The sequence below is a fragment of the Pelophylax lessonae genome, assembly GCF_965119305.1.
Source record: "Pelophylax lessonae genome assembly, chromosome: 2".
Lineage (NCBI taxonomy): Eukaryota > Metazoa > Chordata > Amphibia > Anura > Ranidae > Pelophylax > Pelophylax lessonae.
In genome coordinates, this window is record NC_138769.1 from 725,060,366 (window position 1) to 725,077,151 (window position 16,786).

A 16,786-nucleotide genomic window follows, 5' to 3' on the forward strand; every position below is an offset into this window, starting at 1 on the left:
ATGTGCCGACGCCATCTGTTTTGAGGGGTGGAATGCGGCCTGACTGGTCTGAGGCCAAATGGGTAGGTCTCCACAAGGATAGCATATCCCTATCATTTCCATACTCATCTGGAACTCTCCCAACCACTAATCACTTTCGCTGTCAGACAGGTGACCTGTTCCTACACTACCCACATGCAAAATGCGAGCCAAGCGTGGGAGCCAGGGCCTTAAGTAGGCTCTGCCTGACCCAAGATGGCTGCTAAAATCACATGGGGCAACAGCATCCAATTGGATAGCTTCCCCAATGACCCTGGAAACCATAGAGGAACCATGTTCCTCTTGACTTCCTCTCCCCCTGCCATGCTGCTGCGTTTGAGCACCACCTGCAGTGCAGAAAGTAAACTGCACCTGCCTAAACAGTTTGGGTCTTAAGAAGGGATCCATGAAAGCAGAATTAAAGTGATACTAAACAGAGAAGTGTTAATTGCCATAATTCATTCACGTAAATCATATATATCATGCCACGTTTTTTTTTTTTTAATCCTCTAAGTACCTTATTCTTTCAGCCCCGTTGCGTGGTTATATTATCTTTCCCTATTTTTTGTATAGCACCCTCCCAGTTTAGTAGGTTGCTATGTAAAGTTAGTTAGCTCCTCTGTATGGAGAATAACAGGGGGTTGATTTTTTTGGGCTGTTCAGAATCTCACAGGTTGTTCTGCAGGTTGTTCTGCTACGTCCCCCTGGCTTCTGAATGTTTCCAGCAGTGTAGAGGGAGAGAGGACAGAACCAGCAGCCTGAATATTTATGGATCTCCAGCCAATCCCTGCAAAGGGTGATCAAGTAGCTAGCAGGGGAATTTTAAATATTCTGAGGCTAGGTAATCCTGGGGCAGAGTTCCAGGATCCAGCCATATAGAAGAGACCCCTGTGCTGGGGGTTCTGCCCCTGGGAAAGAGAAAAAGGAGAAAAGCCTTAGGAGTTTGGTGCAGCCACTGAGGTCCCAGCTGGGGATTCTACCAGAGAGAGAGAGTCAGACTGGGTCAGTGTTTAGACCAAAGAGCCAGAGAATTTGGAGTGAGGAGGCTCTATTTTCTTGGACAGAGTGCGTATTTAATCCAGCTACTCATTGGAGACTGAGTGACTGTGGGGTTATATACATTACCAGCCAGTGCTTAGTACAGCCAGGAGCAGTGCAAGACAGCCAGGAGCTGTACTACTACTACTTCTTCTACTAATAACCAGGATCAAGTATATTACAGGCTAGGTTGTCTGATACAGCTTGCAATTGGTACTAAGCAGCCAGAAACCTAGCAGTCCTCGAGTTCTAAATGTTCTACAGTTTGGGGTATCCCATGTTCTCATGCCTATCCAAATACCTTGTTCCCAATAAAAGCATAAAAAACAACACCCCTAGACTGAACATTGAGCCAGTGGAAGAGTGCTGAAAATGCTGTGTGCCTGGCTGTGATGGGGGAAATAGGCCCAGTTGCCCGCAGCTCCTTTGGAGGTAGTGCTAGATTTGACATCTGCAGTGAATGATCTTTGGGAGGGGCTTCTGTTACTCTGCTGATGTATGCTCTCTACAGTATGAGTCTGTGTCTGGTCAGCCCTGATTGGTGTTGTGCTAGTCACATGACAAAAAAAGTTTCAGAAGAGCAATTAAAATTAAATTATAAATGTCAAACATTGTTTTATATCTCCCTATAAATCTTTATTGAACATCAGATGTGTATTTTTGTGCATTAATATGGTGTAGGCAAAGTCAAAGATGATTGATACTATGGGGGAGATTTACTAAAACTGGAGAGTGCAAAAACTGGTGCAGCTGTGCACAGAAACCAATCAGCTTCAAGGTCTTATTGTCAAAGTTTAATTAAACAAGCTGAAGTTGAAAGCGGATTGGCTACCATGCACAGCTGCACCAGTGCTTCAGTTTTAGTAAATCCCCCTCTATCTTTCAATTTTTTTCAGACAACATCTGTATCCAAGGCTCTTTTTTTTTACTTTGATATATATATTGATTTATATTAAAACTAATCATTTTTGTGAGTCTCTTAGTCAATGTAATCAGTTAGCATAGTACTGTATATCCCGCCCTCATAGTGTTTAGCAACAGAAGGAAATGGAGGAGGAGGGAGCGAGAGAGTGAGGGGAGTGTCATTTACCACTTTGTTACAACCACATGTGTAACTTTGCACTTCCTGTTTGCCAGATTATTGTGCTTTCTCCAGCCTATATTTTGCTATTTTGTGCACCTGCAGCTGTCCTTATCCCTACTACTACTTGCTACTGACCTTGGCTTGTTGCTTGACTATGCTTCCACTTGATACCAAACTGCAACTATTCGTTAACGACCTTTCGATTTTTCCTTGACTATGCTTCCACTTGATCCCAACCTGCAACCATTTATTACCAACTTTGTTTACTGACTATGCATCTTCTTGATCCCTACCTGCTATATCTGCTACGGGTGAGGCGACCCTGACACGCAGCAAAAACCATATCCACTAACAGGAGCTGTAGCGATTACAGGTTATTGCTTAGACCCCGCACCTCAAGTGAGCTTGTGTCATCTGCCAGGGGATCTGCTTTGGTACTTTGTCAGCTCAGCCAGGGAAGGTACCTGGTGGACTTGAACAAACCATAAAAACTGATGGTCCAAAAGACATGTCTTCTTCACATCTTCTTTCCAAAGAAGCAGTGGAATTGGCTGTCAGAGGAACGTCTGAACTCAAAGAGCAAAAGGTTAAGAGATGAATCCTGGATTCTGTAGGAACCTCAGGTGATGCAAGATAGCCCTGTTCAGAAGAAATAATCTCCAAAGTAGAGCCCAAATTCTTTTTAGCAGTGGAGACTCTGGTCCGCCTTCTGGCAAATTTTGGTGGGAGTCGCCCATACCTGTTCTTTTTTCAAGGCCACAAAAATGACCTCCATGGCCAAATGTGCTTAGATATAGATGCAAATGGTTTAATGGTATTTTTTTTTTGTGAAGCTGATGCTTTGTTGTTTTTACTGGGTTTCTGTTGCTTCTTTGAGGACCAACGACTATTAGTGGGGGCAAGGTGTAGACCCGAGTCCACATTTCTCCTACCCACTGCTGCTCAGAGCGGGCTTTATTTTAATGCTCCACCCACACTGGTTTCTCTCCCTTTCCCCAGTCACAGTGTGTCGAAGAAGGAGATTCACAGTGAGTCGAAGAAGGAGAGTCACAGTGAGTCGAAGAAGGAGAGTCACAGTGAGTCGAAGAAGGAGAGCCACAGTGAGTCGAAGAAGGAGAGTCACAGTGAGTCGAAGAAAGAAGAAAGAAGAAAGAAGAAGACAGAAGAAGAAGAAGAAGAAAGAAGAAAGAAGAAAGAAGAAGAAAGTAGAAGAAAGTAGAAGAAGAAGAAATGCTTGACATTAGCTTGACAGCCTTGGAGCGAAACAGACTGCTAAGAGCTGCCTGAAACTTTTGGGGATGTAGTCTCCAGGAGATAATTCTCTATCAAATCAAGGACTAAATGGGACTACCTGTTCCAGGAGAACAAAAGGAGCTGCAGAAGGAGAAAAAGGAAAGAAAAGCCTAGGTTTTGGTCAATGTCACGTGGGATGTGAGAAGTGACCAGAGACTGGGCTTCTGAGATGAAGAGCTGCCCATCATGAATGTTTGCCACAGTGTTGGAGGGAGAGTAAGTTGCCATAACTAAGCTGAAGGCAAAGCTGTCGGAAAGGCCCAATGAGCTAGATGGAAGAAGGAGCATCACCTGTTCCATGAGAGATTGTGGCTACAGGACTACATGGTGATGAGAAGCCATGGGCCACAACTTTGTTATCCATTTCACAGACTCCCTGGTTTTGAGAGGCCACAAGCTGCAACTTCTATACTCACTTCTTAAAGAAAGAGTGTCACTTTGCTTGGGATAGAATTTGGCACTTTACACCCTTGGGATCTATTTAAACCTCTCATATTTTTGTGGAGCTGTACAAAACTGTTTTTTGTCATTGCCTATTGCTATTACCATTTCACAAGTTGCTTTGTGGGAAGTATTTCCCCCCCAAAAAACTTTCTTCAGCATTGGTGTGTCAGAGCAAGCGGCATTACCAGAGGAGTTCTGTTCATTAGCGGCTCCTTCGAGGCTGAGCACTACATTAGGTGAACAGGTAAGTGAACTAATAGGCAGCAAATAAAAAAAGGAAAAGGCAGGTTTTATCTTGAAATAAAAATTGAATATATTATCTCAAAAACAATAGCTACAAATATTGTTCAGTAGTGGGAAATTATGTAAGCAGCTCTGTGCAGCTGCAATATAATAGGGAGAAAAGTTTCATAGAAACATAGAAACATAGAATGTGTCGGCAGATAAGAACCATTTGGCCCATCTAGTCTGCCCAATATATCTGAATCCTATGAATAGTCCCTGGCCCTATCTTATATGAAGGATAGCCTTATGCCTATCCCATGCATGCTTAAACTCCTTCACTGTATTTGCAGCTACCACTTCTGCAGGAAGATTATTCCATGCATCCACTACTCTCTCAGTAAAGTAATACTTCCTCATATTACTTTTAAACCTTTGCCCCTCTAATTTAAAACTGTGTCCTCTTGTGGTAGTTTTTCTTCTTTTAAATATGCTCTCCTCCTTTACCGAGTTGATTCCCTTTATGTATTTAAAAGTTTCTATCATATCCCCTCTGTCTCTTCTTTCTTCCAAGCTATACATGTTAAGGTCCTTTAACCTTTCCTGGTAAGTTTTTTCCTGCAATCCATGTACTAGTTTAGTAGCTCTTTTCAGGTTTTATCTTGAAATAGAAATTAGGGTGTAAAATTTAAAAGACATTAGCCACACACATTTTACAGTGGCTGGACAGTGCAGCTCCAGATAACAATAGGCATCAGCTGCCATCTGGACCTGCAAAAAAAAAGCTATGCTATAACCATCCTCAAGTCTGAGAGTCTGAAATCAACTTTGTCCAAGCTCTTTGTGCTGCAACCCCTAGAGTGACAGATCCCCAGCCTTGTTTTGATGTTTTTTTTACTTTTGTTTTGAAATTTATGTTTATTTTTTTAAATTAAATTATTTTGGTATTGATTTGGAGAAGCAAGCCTTAAAGTAGAAGTAGAAGCGTTACCACGTGGAAGTAGTAGGTGGTGAGCCTAGTTAGTATGACCTCTTCCTCCTCCCTTCATTCCTCCTCCCATTCTTCCATCAGCTCTTACTCCTCCTCCTCCTCCTCCCATTCCTCATTCACCCCTTTTTTCTCTAATGTGATTATGACATGAGGAGAGGCTCTGGGAAGCTGGTTTTTATCCTACCAGTAGCTCATTGAACAGGAAGTGCAGTGAGCTCTTTTCTTCCTCTTCGTCCCTTCTGCCTCTATTCCAGGTCATGGAATCACCCTTTACACATATTTATAGTCTATGCTTTTTACCAAGAAGGCAATCCCTGCTCTCCACTAGCATTTGAAAAGCAATGAAGCAGCAGGGGGCAGAGCAGAAGAGGAACACAAGAACGAGGAAGGTTTGGCTTTAAGGGGACTTCTAAATGTCTAGATCTCGGCACCAAACTGTATCATTCCGAACGCCACTTCTTCTTGGATAGGACAACAAACCATCTGCTGGTAGCTAGATGCCTTTTCTATATTGTGCCAAACTGTTGGCAATAGGCCTGCTCACAGCACCCCTAGCTTTAGGGATGTCCACACAAGAAATATGTTCTCTGCACTTTACTGAAGCTTTCAAACAAAGGCTGGGACATCTAACATCACATTGACATACTGACACAACTGTTTGGTGCAGAACACCATATTGTGCATGGGAATTGACATTCTGTAGCAGTCATTTGGGCGAACATCAGCACGTAATAAACAAGCAATCTCTCTCATTCTACAGTTCTGCCCAGCTGGGCACATTTACATATGTTACTCTTACTGCCAGGTGTACTAGTACTCATTTAAGAGAATACTTAGCCTAAAATGTCTTTTGTTTCCCACTCACAGTCCACAGTAGACCAGGGCAACTACTGCTGGTTCATATGAGTGTTACATTACCTCACCAAATTTTCAGCCCTGTGAAGGGCCCTTACAGTAGCTGACTACATCCAGGTGACTCTGGGGTGTTTGGCTCTATCTTTCTAGGCTTCTCCCATCCGGGAATTTATATAGGCACTAACTCCACCTGTTACATCACAGAAGATGGGGCAAGCTTCAAGGGGGACATTTTACTTCTCCCAATCTCCAAGAATTGTATGTGTGTGGGGTGGGCTTGGAAGGGTATTTGTTGATTTATACTGCAGGCAATTTTTGGCAAATGGGGTCTTTTATGCTCAAAGGACCCCAGAATTCTTGTCATCGCAGTTAGGGACCATTATTTATTGGCCATCCAATTGCATATATAACAAAAAAACTATCAGCGCAAAACCAAATATGTGATATAACACTCAAAATAGGTAAAAACACTGTGCGTGAATAATGTACTGAAAAAGTGCTTGAATATCACTGTGCATAAAACAAATATAGCCGGCAGCAAACACCAATCCTGTTCACATCCCACAATAAATCAAAATAAATACAAAAAATGTGCTGCGCCAGACGTGCACCAATAAACATAAATGATGTTAATATAATCAATATCTGAAGTCCATACAAGCTGTGATTGTGCTCAAAATCCAATAAATGTGCATTAGTGTCCTAGTGTCCAAATCAGAAATGCAATCTGGTGAAAAGTGCACACCAATCTGTGAAATCCCTCCACCTGCTAGATTGGCCTCTCACCTCCAAACAGGACCCAGACGGCCAGCAAAAGCATGTACTGAGGATATGGAACAGACTCTTGGAAAGACAATCAGGCTTTATTGAGGAAAATAGAAGTTTACTCACATGTACAGGGCACTTCACCGTGCCTGCTGTTATGGCAATAGTAATAGCGTGTGTCACTTGAGAGATGTTCGGTGTCGGTCACGCAAGCTCCGCCCCCCTATACGCGTTACAACACAAGTGCCCTGTACATGTGAGTAAACTTCTATTTTCCTCAATAAAGCCTGATTGTTGAAACAGAGAGCACTATATTTTCCCTTTTATATTTTGCATCGCATGTCCCGTGTCTTGAGACCTCCGGAGGTGAGAGGCTGGAGTGTCTTTCCAGGAGTCTGATATCCTCAGTACATGCTTTTGCTGGCCCGTCTGGGTCTTGTTTGGAGGTGAGAGGCCAATCTACCAGGTGGAGGGATTTCACAGATTGGTGTGCACTTTTCACCAGATTGCATTTCTGATTTGGACACTTGGACACTAATGCACATTTATTGGATCTTGAGCACAATCACAGCTTGTATGGACTTCAGATATTGATTATATTAACATCATTTATGTTTATTGGTGCACGTCTGGCGCAGCACATTTTTTGTATTTATTTTCATCCTATTGCATACCTTATAAAAAGGTAAAATGGCTGGTTCCCTGCCACCATCTCAGGGGAGAATTTTGAGGAGGTGTTGCTCAAGACCCTCTTCGCTGCATTTCCTGACAGTGGCAGGATCCCCCCTGACCAATATGCCTGCAATCATCTAATTCCTGAAATTAGTCTATTTACAGGCCTAGCTGCATGCAACACTTTCAGGCAGCTGCCAAAAAGGGATGGGTTTTATGTTACATTTGACTCGAACTTCAGCTGTTCGTGTGTTTGCTGAACACACAAACAAAGGGGGGGCTCAGCGGGAAGGTTGCATGCCAATGAGCGCCCCATAATGCACTGCGCAGTTGCATTGCATTGATTGCTGATGATTGGCCAAAGCATGCACCTGACCTGTATGCTTTAGCCAATCACAGCACAATGTCCTGTCAGAGCCATGATTGGCCTTTAAAATGAGGACTTTTGATTTTTCATGTTTGTGTCCCATAGAATTTAGTTGAGTTTGCTCTAGAACTTTTTCCCTGTTCGAGATGTTCTGGTGCAAACCGAACAGGGGGTGTTCAGCCCATTGCTAGTTGCACAGAAGTTATATTTACTTGAAGAGGAAAAGAAACCATAGCAACAATAACATTGAATGATATACAAATATGTAATGGGTGAAGCAAAAGGAATAAAGGCTATCAAAGAAACCTCCGTCTGCTTTCAGGGGACTCCTTTAACCTCCCTGGCGGTCTGATTATGCCAGACTTTTTGTGCTAAAAGTGGTACATTGTTTTGCATGGAAATATGTTGTTTTATATTTTAGGCCTGTAATTCTTAGGAATAACTCACTTAAATCTGTCCAAACAAGAGTCTAGTAGGCATCCCGGGTATGATAAAATTTGAAACACGAAATCATAAATTATAATATAATAATAATACATTTCATCAAATTCTTCATTGTTTTCGAAGTGGAGATATTTCATTATGAGGGAGAATCTGTACTCTGACATGACAGTGCCAAAGAATGGAGTGGCAAGTAATGTTTTGGTTGCCCAATACCACTTCTGCAGGGGTTTCCCCACCACTCCCTGAAGAATTATTAGGCCCAGAAATTTCTAAATGTCATCTTTGGTCACTGGTTCCCACTTTTTGCATCTTGCAAACCTCCGATGCGTAGCCAATCGTTGCTCTTTGTACCGATTTGTTTCGGTAAATATTTTTTCAATAACCTCATTGGTCAGAAATAATTGTAGGTATGCCAAGGGGTTGTCATGGTCAACGTCAACTTTCATACCAGGTGCTCCAGTAAATGGGAATCTTGGGGGCACTGCCTGATCCTTACCGCAGTCAATAGAGCACCAAGTCATATCGCTGAGCTCAGTCGCAGAATCGTTGCTGTCGTCACTTTTAGTACCTGATGACGAATTTTCCCACAAATCACTATCGCTTAGTTCTTCAAATAATTCCGATTCACTGTCGCTGTTTTCCAGTTTGTCCAAAAGCCCTTTTGAACTAAAAGAACGCTTTTTGGACGCCATGGACATTCTCGAATTTCCAGGCACAATGAACCGCAAAAAGTACAGGCAGGGCACGGGAAAAGCCATTACGTGAAAACTTGTGGTGAAATGTCATGACTAGAGTTGAGTGGACACGTGGATGTCCATGTTCGGCGGGTTCGGCCGAACTTAAAAAAAAAGTCTGGGTCCGTGTCCCGGACTTTTGCCAAACTTTTCCCGGACACCGAACCCCATTGAAGTCAATGGGGACCCGAACTTTCAGGCACTAAAATGGCTCTAAAACACCAATGGAAAGGGCTAGAGTGCTGCAAATGGCAGCAAAACGTAGTTAAGAGCATGGCAAGTGCTCTGCAAACAAATGTGGATAGGGAAATAACTTAAAACAACAAAAAAAAACAGAAAAATAAAACAATGTTCTTCATCTCTGAAGGACGAGGGCCATATGGAGTGGGAGGGAGGTTGAGGTGGTGGATGTGGCGGTGTCATAGGCATGTGCACAGGGTGTGCCGGGTGTACCTGGGCACACCCTAATCACCTAGGGCACATAGCATTACCACTCTGTTTTCCAGTGAGGAGATGGGAAAGATCTCCCTCGGACCTGCTCTGCTCTATTTTACTTTGCCAGCAGGGAGAGTAATGTATCGGGGCCTTGTACATGTAGGCAAACAAATGCATGTGTATTTAAACTTTGGGGTGCACACCCTAATGCAATAGGGTGCGCACACCTATGGGCGGTGTAGGTGGAAGCGGCGGTGAAGGAGGACCAGGGCCGGATTAAGAGCATCATGGGCTTGGTGCTGAGGATTTTGAAGGGCCTTAAGGGCCGTGCCTTGCCATGCACCCAGAGGAGGAAGGGTGCAGCCATGCATGCCTAATTCAACATGGGATGCTGTCTCTGAAGCCCATAAACACATCCATGCATCGGCAACTGTCCCTCCTTGTCCGGCCTTCGCGCTGTGTGGGGAAGTTCTGAGGGTGCTGCCTGGGGAAGCGAGCATAGAAGCCAGACTTCTGTGTTTACAAGTGACAGAAGAGCGGTAACAGTGAATATGGCCAACCCGGCGCCTATATAAAAGGTAGGGGCCTGGAGCTGCAGCTCCAATAGCCCCTACGTTAATCTGGCCCTGAGGAGGAGGACGAGGTAGCCAACACTGCTTCTTTTCACAAATTTTAAATGAGGGTACACCCCAAAAGAGTGAGAAAGAGCCAAAATAGAACAATGGCTGGGTAAGGTCGGTATCCATCGCTATTCTGCACAAGGTACGGAAAAGTCCCGTGGGATCCATGCCTGGTCCGTTTTAATGAACGTGAGCTTGTCCACATTGTCTCTGGACAGGCGGCTGCGCTTGTCTGTGATAACGCCCCCAGCCGTGCTAAATACCCGTTCAGATAATACACTGGCTGCAGGGCACGCCAGCACCTCCAAGGCGTAAAGGGCAAGCTCAGACCATGTGCCCAACTTGGAGACCCAGAAGTTGAAGGGGGCAGACCCGTCATTCAGTACGTCTAGGCGTGTGCACACATACTGCTCCACCATGTTGGTGAAATGCTGCCTCCTGCTAAGACGTTCCATATGAGCTGCTGGTGCTGCTGTTTGTTGTGGCGTGCTGACAAAGCTTTTCCACATTTCGGCCAAGCTAACCCTGCCTTCTGAGGTGCTGGCGATGCCCTGGTTGCGTTGGCGACCTCTTACTCCTCCTCCTCCTCTGCCTTGTGCTTCCACTGTGGCCCCGTTGTCAGGTGGGAATGCCAGCAGCATTGCGTCTACCAGCGTGCGCTTGTACTCGCGCATCTTGCGATCGCGCTCCAGTGAGTGAATTAAGGACGGTACGTTGTCCTTGTAACGGGGATCCAGCAGCGTGGCCACCCAGTAATCAGCACAAGTTAGAATGTGGGCAACTCGGCGGTCGTTGTGGAGACACTGCAGCATGTAATCGCTCATGTGTGCCAGGCTGCCCAGAGGCAACGAAAGGCTGTCCTCTGTGGGAGGTGTATCGTCTGTGTCCTCTGTATCCCCCCAGCCACGCACCAGTGATGGCCATGAGCTGGCCTGGGTGCCACCCTGCTGTGAACATGGTTCCATCTCCTCCTCCAGCTCCTCCTCCTCATCCTCCTCATCCTCCAGAACTGTGCCCCTGCTGGACAATTGTGTCCCTGGCGTTTGTGTGTGCAGGAACCCACCCTCGGAGCCCCTTGTGAATGACTGCCCTGAAAGCCTTGGAAATGTTACCTCTTCATCCTCCTCCTCCTCCTCCTCCTCCTCATCCTGTGCCACATCCTCTTCCATCATCGCCCGAATTGTTTTTTCAAGGAGGCATAGAAGTGGGATAGTTAAGCTGACAACAGCGTCATCGGCACTGGCCATGTTGGTGGAGTACTCAAAACAGCGCAACAAGGCACACAGATCTCGCATGGAGGCCCAGCTATTGGTGGTGAAGTGGTGCTGTTCCGCAGAGCGACTCACGCGTGCGTTCTGCAGCTGAAACTCCACTATGGCCTGCTGCTGCTCGCACAGTCTTTCCAGCATGTTCAAGGTGGAGTTCCACCTTGTGGGCACGTCACATATGAGGCGGTGAGCGGGAAGGCCGAAGTTACGCTGCAGCGCTGACAGGCGAGCAGCAGCAGGGTAAGAACGCCGAAAGTGCACACAGACGGCCCGCACTTTCTGCAGCAGCTCTGACATATCGGGGTAGTTTTTAAGGAACCTCTGCACCACCAAATTCAGCACATGCGCCAGGCAAGGGATGTGCGTCAAACTGGCTAGGCCCAGAGCTGCTATGAGATTTCGCCCGTTATCGCACACCACCAGGCCGGGCTTGAGGCTCGCTGGCAGCAACCACTCATTTGTCTGCTGTTCCATGCTCCTCCACAACTCCTGCGCGGTGTGTGGTTTTTCCCCCAAACAGGCAAGTTTTAAAACTGCCTGCTGTCGTTTACCCCTGGCCGTGCTGAAGTTGGTGGTGAAGGTGTTACGCTGTCCGGATGAGGAGGTGGTAGAGGATGAGGAAGCGGAGTAGGAGGAGTTAGGAACAGGAGGCAAACTGAAGAGCCGTGCAATCCTCGGTGGTGGAAGGACATGCGCCAAATTGCTATCCGCCTCAGGCCCATCCGCCACTGCATTTACCCAGTGTGCCGTTAGGGAGATATAACGCCCCTGACCGTGCTTACTGGTCCACGTATCGGTAGTTAGGTGGACCTTGCCACAGATGGCGTTGCGCAGTGCACACCTGATTTTTTCCCCCACTTGGTTGTGCAGGGAAGGGATGGCTTGCCTGGAAAAGTAGTGGCGGCTGGGCACGACGTACTGTGGGACAGCCACCGACATAAGGTTTTTAAAACTGTGCGTCTCCACCAGACGGAATGACAACATTTCAAAGGCCAAGAATTTTGAAATGCTGGCATTAAGGGCCAGGGATCGCGGGTGGGTAGGGGGGTACTTCCTCTTCCTCTGAAGTGTTTGGGAGATGGAAAGCTGAACGCTTCCACGGGACATTGTGCAGATGGTTGGTGACCCAGGTGGTGGTGTTGCTGACAGATCGTCTGTTTGCGGGGTGGCAGGTGCCGGTATCACTACAGATGTGGCTTGAGCGGCTGAGACTGCAGCAGAAGAGGAAGCAGGATGAGCCAGAGATGTTTCTTGGTTTTGAAGGTGTCTACTCCACTGCAGCTCGTGCTTTGCACTTAGATGCCTGATCATGCAGGTTGTGCTCAGGTTTAGAAGGTTTATGCCTCGCTTCAGGCTCTGATTGCACAGGGTGCAAACCACTCGTGTCCTGTCATCAGCACATTTTCTAAAGAACTTCCACGCTAGAGAAATCCTTTGAGCTGGCTTTGCTGCGCTCGTTCCCTTGCTGCGTTGGGCAGTAGCAGGCGTAGTGTCTAGGGCACGGCCGCTCTGCTTCTGCACCCTGCTCCCTCTTCTGCCGTGCTGGTGGCTCTGTGCGACCACCGCCTCTTCCTCCAAACTACTCAGGTCACCTGCATGACCTTCATTCCATGTGGGGTCGAGGACCTTATCGTCCTCCACATCATCTTCCACCCAGTCTTCACCCGTGCCCTCCTTGTCGGTCTCCACAATTCTGAACGCCGCAGCAGTTGGCACCTGCGTTTCGTCATCATCGGAGACGTGCTGCGATGTTCCTTGCATGTACTCATCTTGAGAAATAAGTGGTTGGGCATCGCTGCACTCAATCTCTTCCACTTCTGGGGCAGGGCTAGGTGGATGGCCCTGGGAAACCCTGCTGACAGAGTCATCAAAAAGAAGAAGAGACTGCTGTATGGCTTGGGGCTCAGACTGCTTGCCTGATTTGCAAGGGGGTGAGGTGAAAGACGGTTGGACATCGGCTGCAGGTGCCAACTCTGACCTTTCTGTAGTAGACTGGGTGGGAGACAATGTGAAGGAACTGGAGGCACTGTCAGCAGCAAACCAATCTACTATCGCCTCTACGTGTTCTGGCATCATCACTTCTAGAGGCGTATGATGCCCTACCAAATACTGATGCAGGTTCTGTCGCCTACTAACACTTGAGGAAGGTGTTTCACTTGTGCGTGTAGCTGGCACAGATCGACCACGTCCTCTCCTTGCAACAGGAGCTCTACCAGCAGCACCACGACCCAGGCCACGGCCCCTATTTGACGGTCTCCTCATATTTCTGTAATTTATGATCTTGCCCTAGAAAGGTGTTTATTGAATAGCGGAACAAAACAACAACAGTATCGCACGGGTGTATCTCACAGTCAAATATGCAAACTATGCCGCAATTTAATGTTTTTTACCCCAAAAGGGTGTACATTGAATAGCGGAATAGGAAAAAGGATAAAAAACGGTGTATCTCACACGTACAAACACAGACAGGAGGAGTTGGGAACAGGAGGCAAACTGAAGCGCCCTGCAATCCTTGGCGGTGGAAGGAGATGCGCCAAACAAATTTAAAAGGTGTATCTCACACGTACCGATACAGACTATGCCGTAATTTAATTTTTTACACTCCAAAAGGGTGTATATTGAATAGCAGAATAGGAAAAATGTTATAATACGGTGTATCTCACACGTACAAACACAGACTAGGCCCCGATTACAATTTTTTGTACCCTAAAGGCAGGATGAGGAAGAGGAGTAGGAGGAGTTGGGAACAGGAGGCAAACTGAAGCGCCCTGCAATCCTCGGCGGTAGAAGGAGATGCGCCAAACAAATTTAAAAAGGTGTATCTCACATGTACCGATACAGACTATCCCGCAATTTAATTTTTTACACTCAAACAGGGTGTATATTGAATAGCGGAATAGGACAAATTTTACAAAACAGTTTATCTCACACGTACAAACACAAACTAGGCCCCGATTACAATTTTTTTGTACCCTAAAGGCAGGATGTCAGTTCTCTCCCTTCTTCTCCCCAGCATCACAGTCCCAGATGACCAACTTAAATACAGTAATCAATTCAGTGCACTGAATTAACCCACAACTTAAACAAGCTCATATAATGACTAGAGAGTCCCAAGTGTAGACAGGGCCCTTCAGACTTTAGATGACTTTATGGTGGTGCACTTGCTGGTTCTCTTGTGTGGAGACAGAGTACATCCACAAAAAAGGGCTTAGTAGATAGAAGGGACTCTAATAGTGTGGGTAATCTCTAGTTAAATTAGGCAGGTACTATCACTGCCAAACCGAGTGTATCAGCATCGCAGATTCTCCCAATCAAGTGAAACAGAGCAACAACAGCATGTCAATGTTCTAGCCTAGGGAGGATTGAGCAGGTGCCCTCTCACCAATCTTGCAGTCAAGGCCCAAATGAATGTCCTTGAACAGGCAGGCTCTTCAGGGAACCTGAATGGTTACCTCACCCTGGAGGACTTCACACAGCCGATGTAGGATATGCACCTGGGATCTCCCCTCTCTCAGGCTGGATGTCTAGAATGACGCGGTGGGCTGACTGGGAAGTTGCATCCAGTCTTATGCCCTGCCTCGTGGTGCACTAAATTGCTTAGCAGACAAACTGGATGCCTTTTCTCCTCCTCTTGCCAGAGAATCCTGGGAAACACTAGGAGAAAACATGGACTTTGGAGGCCACTAGGCCTCCCCACTAGGTAAGTAAAACATAAACATTTTATTAATTTACATTTTAAAACCAAAAAGAAAACAAAAATACACATATACATCGCCTCACAAAAGGCATAGATGTACAAAACATCAAAAATATACAGCAATCACGATGCTGAATTATAACAAACAAGTACAGATTATTTGGTGTAACATAGTTGTATAGGTAATACTTCACATCGAGACGATCCTCCAAAGGTGACAGATGTGTATGCTGCCCTCCCAGGGAGATCGATCGATGTACTGTATTTACACATGAATATAGCATTTCATTGAGCCAAGTTGCTCGACATGTTTCGCATTAAGCTTCTGCTGAAGCTAATATTTCAATGCTCTGTATCTTGTTTGTAGATCACATATGATAAACAGGGAAAATAAAATAACAGGGATGGTGGAGTGAAGAGCCCGGAGCAGCTTGAAAATTGTTGGAATTAAAGTTCTGGTCAATACTGGCTGGAAACTCGGAAATAAGCCAAACCTTCTGACGACTCTAGTATGTAAAATAGCATTTAGCGGGCTGTCACATAGCCGCAGAGCATAAAATAGTGCAAATATGGTAGCACAGTCCGCAAATGTAGACCAGGTATTGGCTCCAATAGATTCTCTCCACCTTCCCCCGATGGGGAATAAACCACCTACATGGTGGTTTATCTACACATCTCTACAATAGTAGGACTGCTGCTGAAAAAAAAATAAAAAGTAATTTTATTCTTTTTGTTTGCCAACAATTTTACGTAAGTTACATACAATTTTTTCTCTGAGAGCTTTGGTTCTTATCCCGTAGATCAGAGGGTTTGCAGAAATAGATATGCTGGTACCGATCAAAGGTATGATAATGTCAACTTTGGTTGATATAGAACCTGTGCTTAAACTGTACCTAAAGTCAATGAACAAGAGGGTGACAATATAAATGGAGAAGGCCAATAGGTGAGTCATCAATGTATTTATAGCTTTCTGAGAGGATTCTGCAGAAAGTTTCAGACAGATGACAACTGTTCTTATGTAACAATACATTATTACAAGCAAGCAGGTAGTCACCAATGACACGGTCAAAATTGTTCCATACATGACATTAACTGTTATATCATTACAAGCAAGGGGTAATAGAGAAAGGATCTCACAAAAGACATTGTTAATATTTACCCCACAAAAAGTTATCCTTAATATCAACAATGTATACAGAAGTACTAACATCATACAAACAACATATATGGCACATGATATTGTTTGAGTTTTAGCATTGGTCATCAGACTGTGGTATCTCAGAGGGTGGCCTACAGCCAGATATCGGTCATATGCCATTGCCGTAAAAGTAAATATTTCAATAGTTGCATAAAGCTGGATACAGAAAGACTGACAGAGACATCCTGTGAGTGAGATGGTTGAGCATCCAGACAACAAATCAATGGCCAGCTTGGGAAAAAATGCTGAGTTCCCCACCATCACATTCATTACCAAGACGCATATTAAGATGTACATAGGTTCATGCAAGCTCTTCTCTGTCCAGGTTACATAGACAATCATAGAACTCAAAAACAATGTGACTGAAAATAATGCAAGAGCCAAAACAGCACATCCATATCCAAATGATTCAATCTCAATAAGCCCCACCAGAACAAAGTTGGTAAAAGTTACATTCTTTGGAGACGAGCTCATGACTTGGATTAATGTCTTGCAAAATCTAAAATTCCTAAAAAATTTTATTCGATTTAAATACTATAAATTGTAAAAACGTAATTCATAGAACTCCTGTGGATATTAGTGCGACTCTTGTCACATTGCTTTTCTCTTGAATTCAGTTGGGCTTTTTATAGATTTTATAA

The 16,786-nt window shown here is 45.2% G+C and overlaps 1 protein-coding gene across 1 annotated transcript; it reads right to left on the reverse strand.

Moving 5' to 3' along the window:
* Nucleotides 1–15,668: 15,668 nt before the first annotated feature.
* On the reverse strand, nt 15,669–16,580 carry LOC309546781 (olfactory receptor 51E1-like; the record flags this gene model as incomplete). Its single annotated transcript, XM_082246470.1, has 1 exon — nt 15,669–16,580. The coding sequence occupies exon 1, from the start codon at nt 16,485–16,487 to the stop codon at nt 15,669–15,671; it is 819 nt and encodes a 272-aa protein (XP_082102596.1). The 5' UTR covers nt 16,488–16,580.
* Between the last annotated feature and the right edge of the window lie 206 nt (nt 16,581–16,786).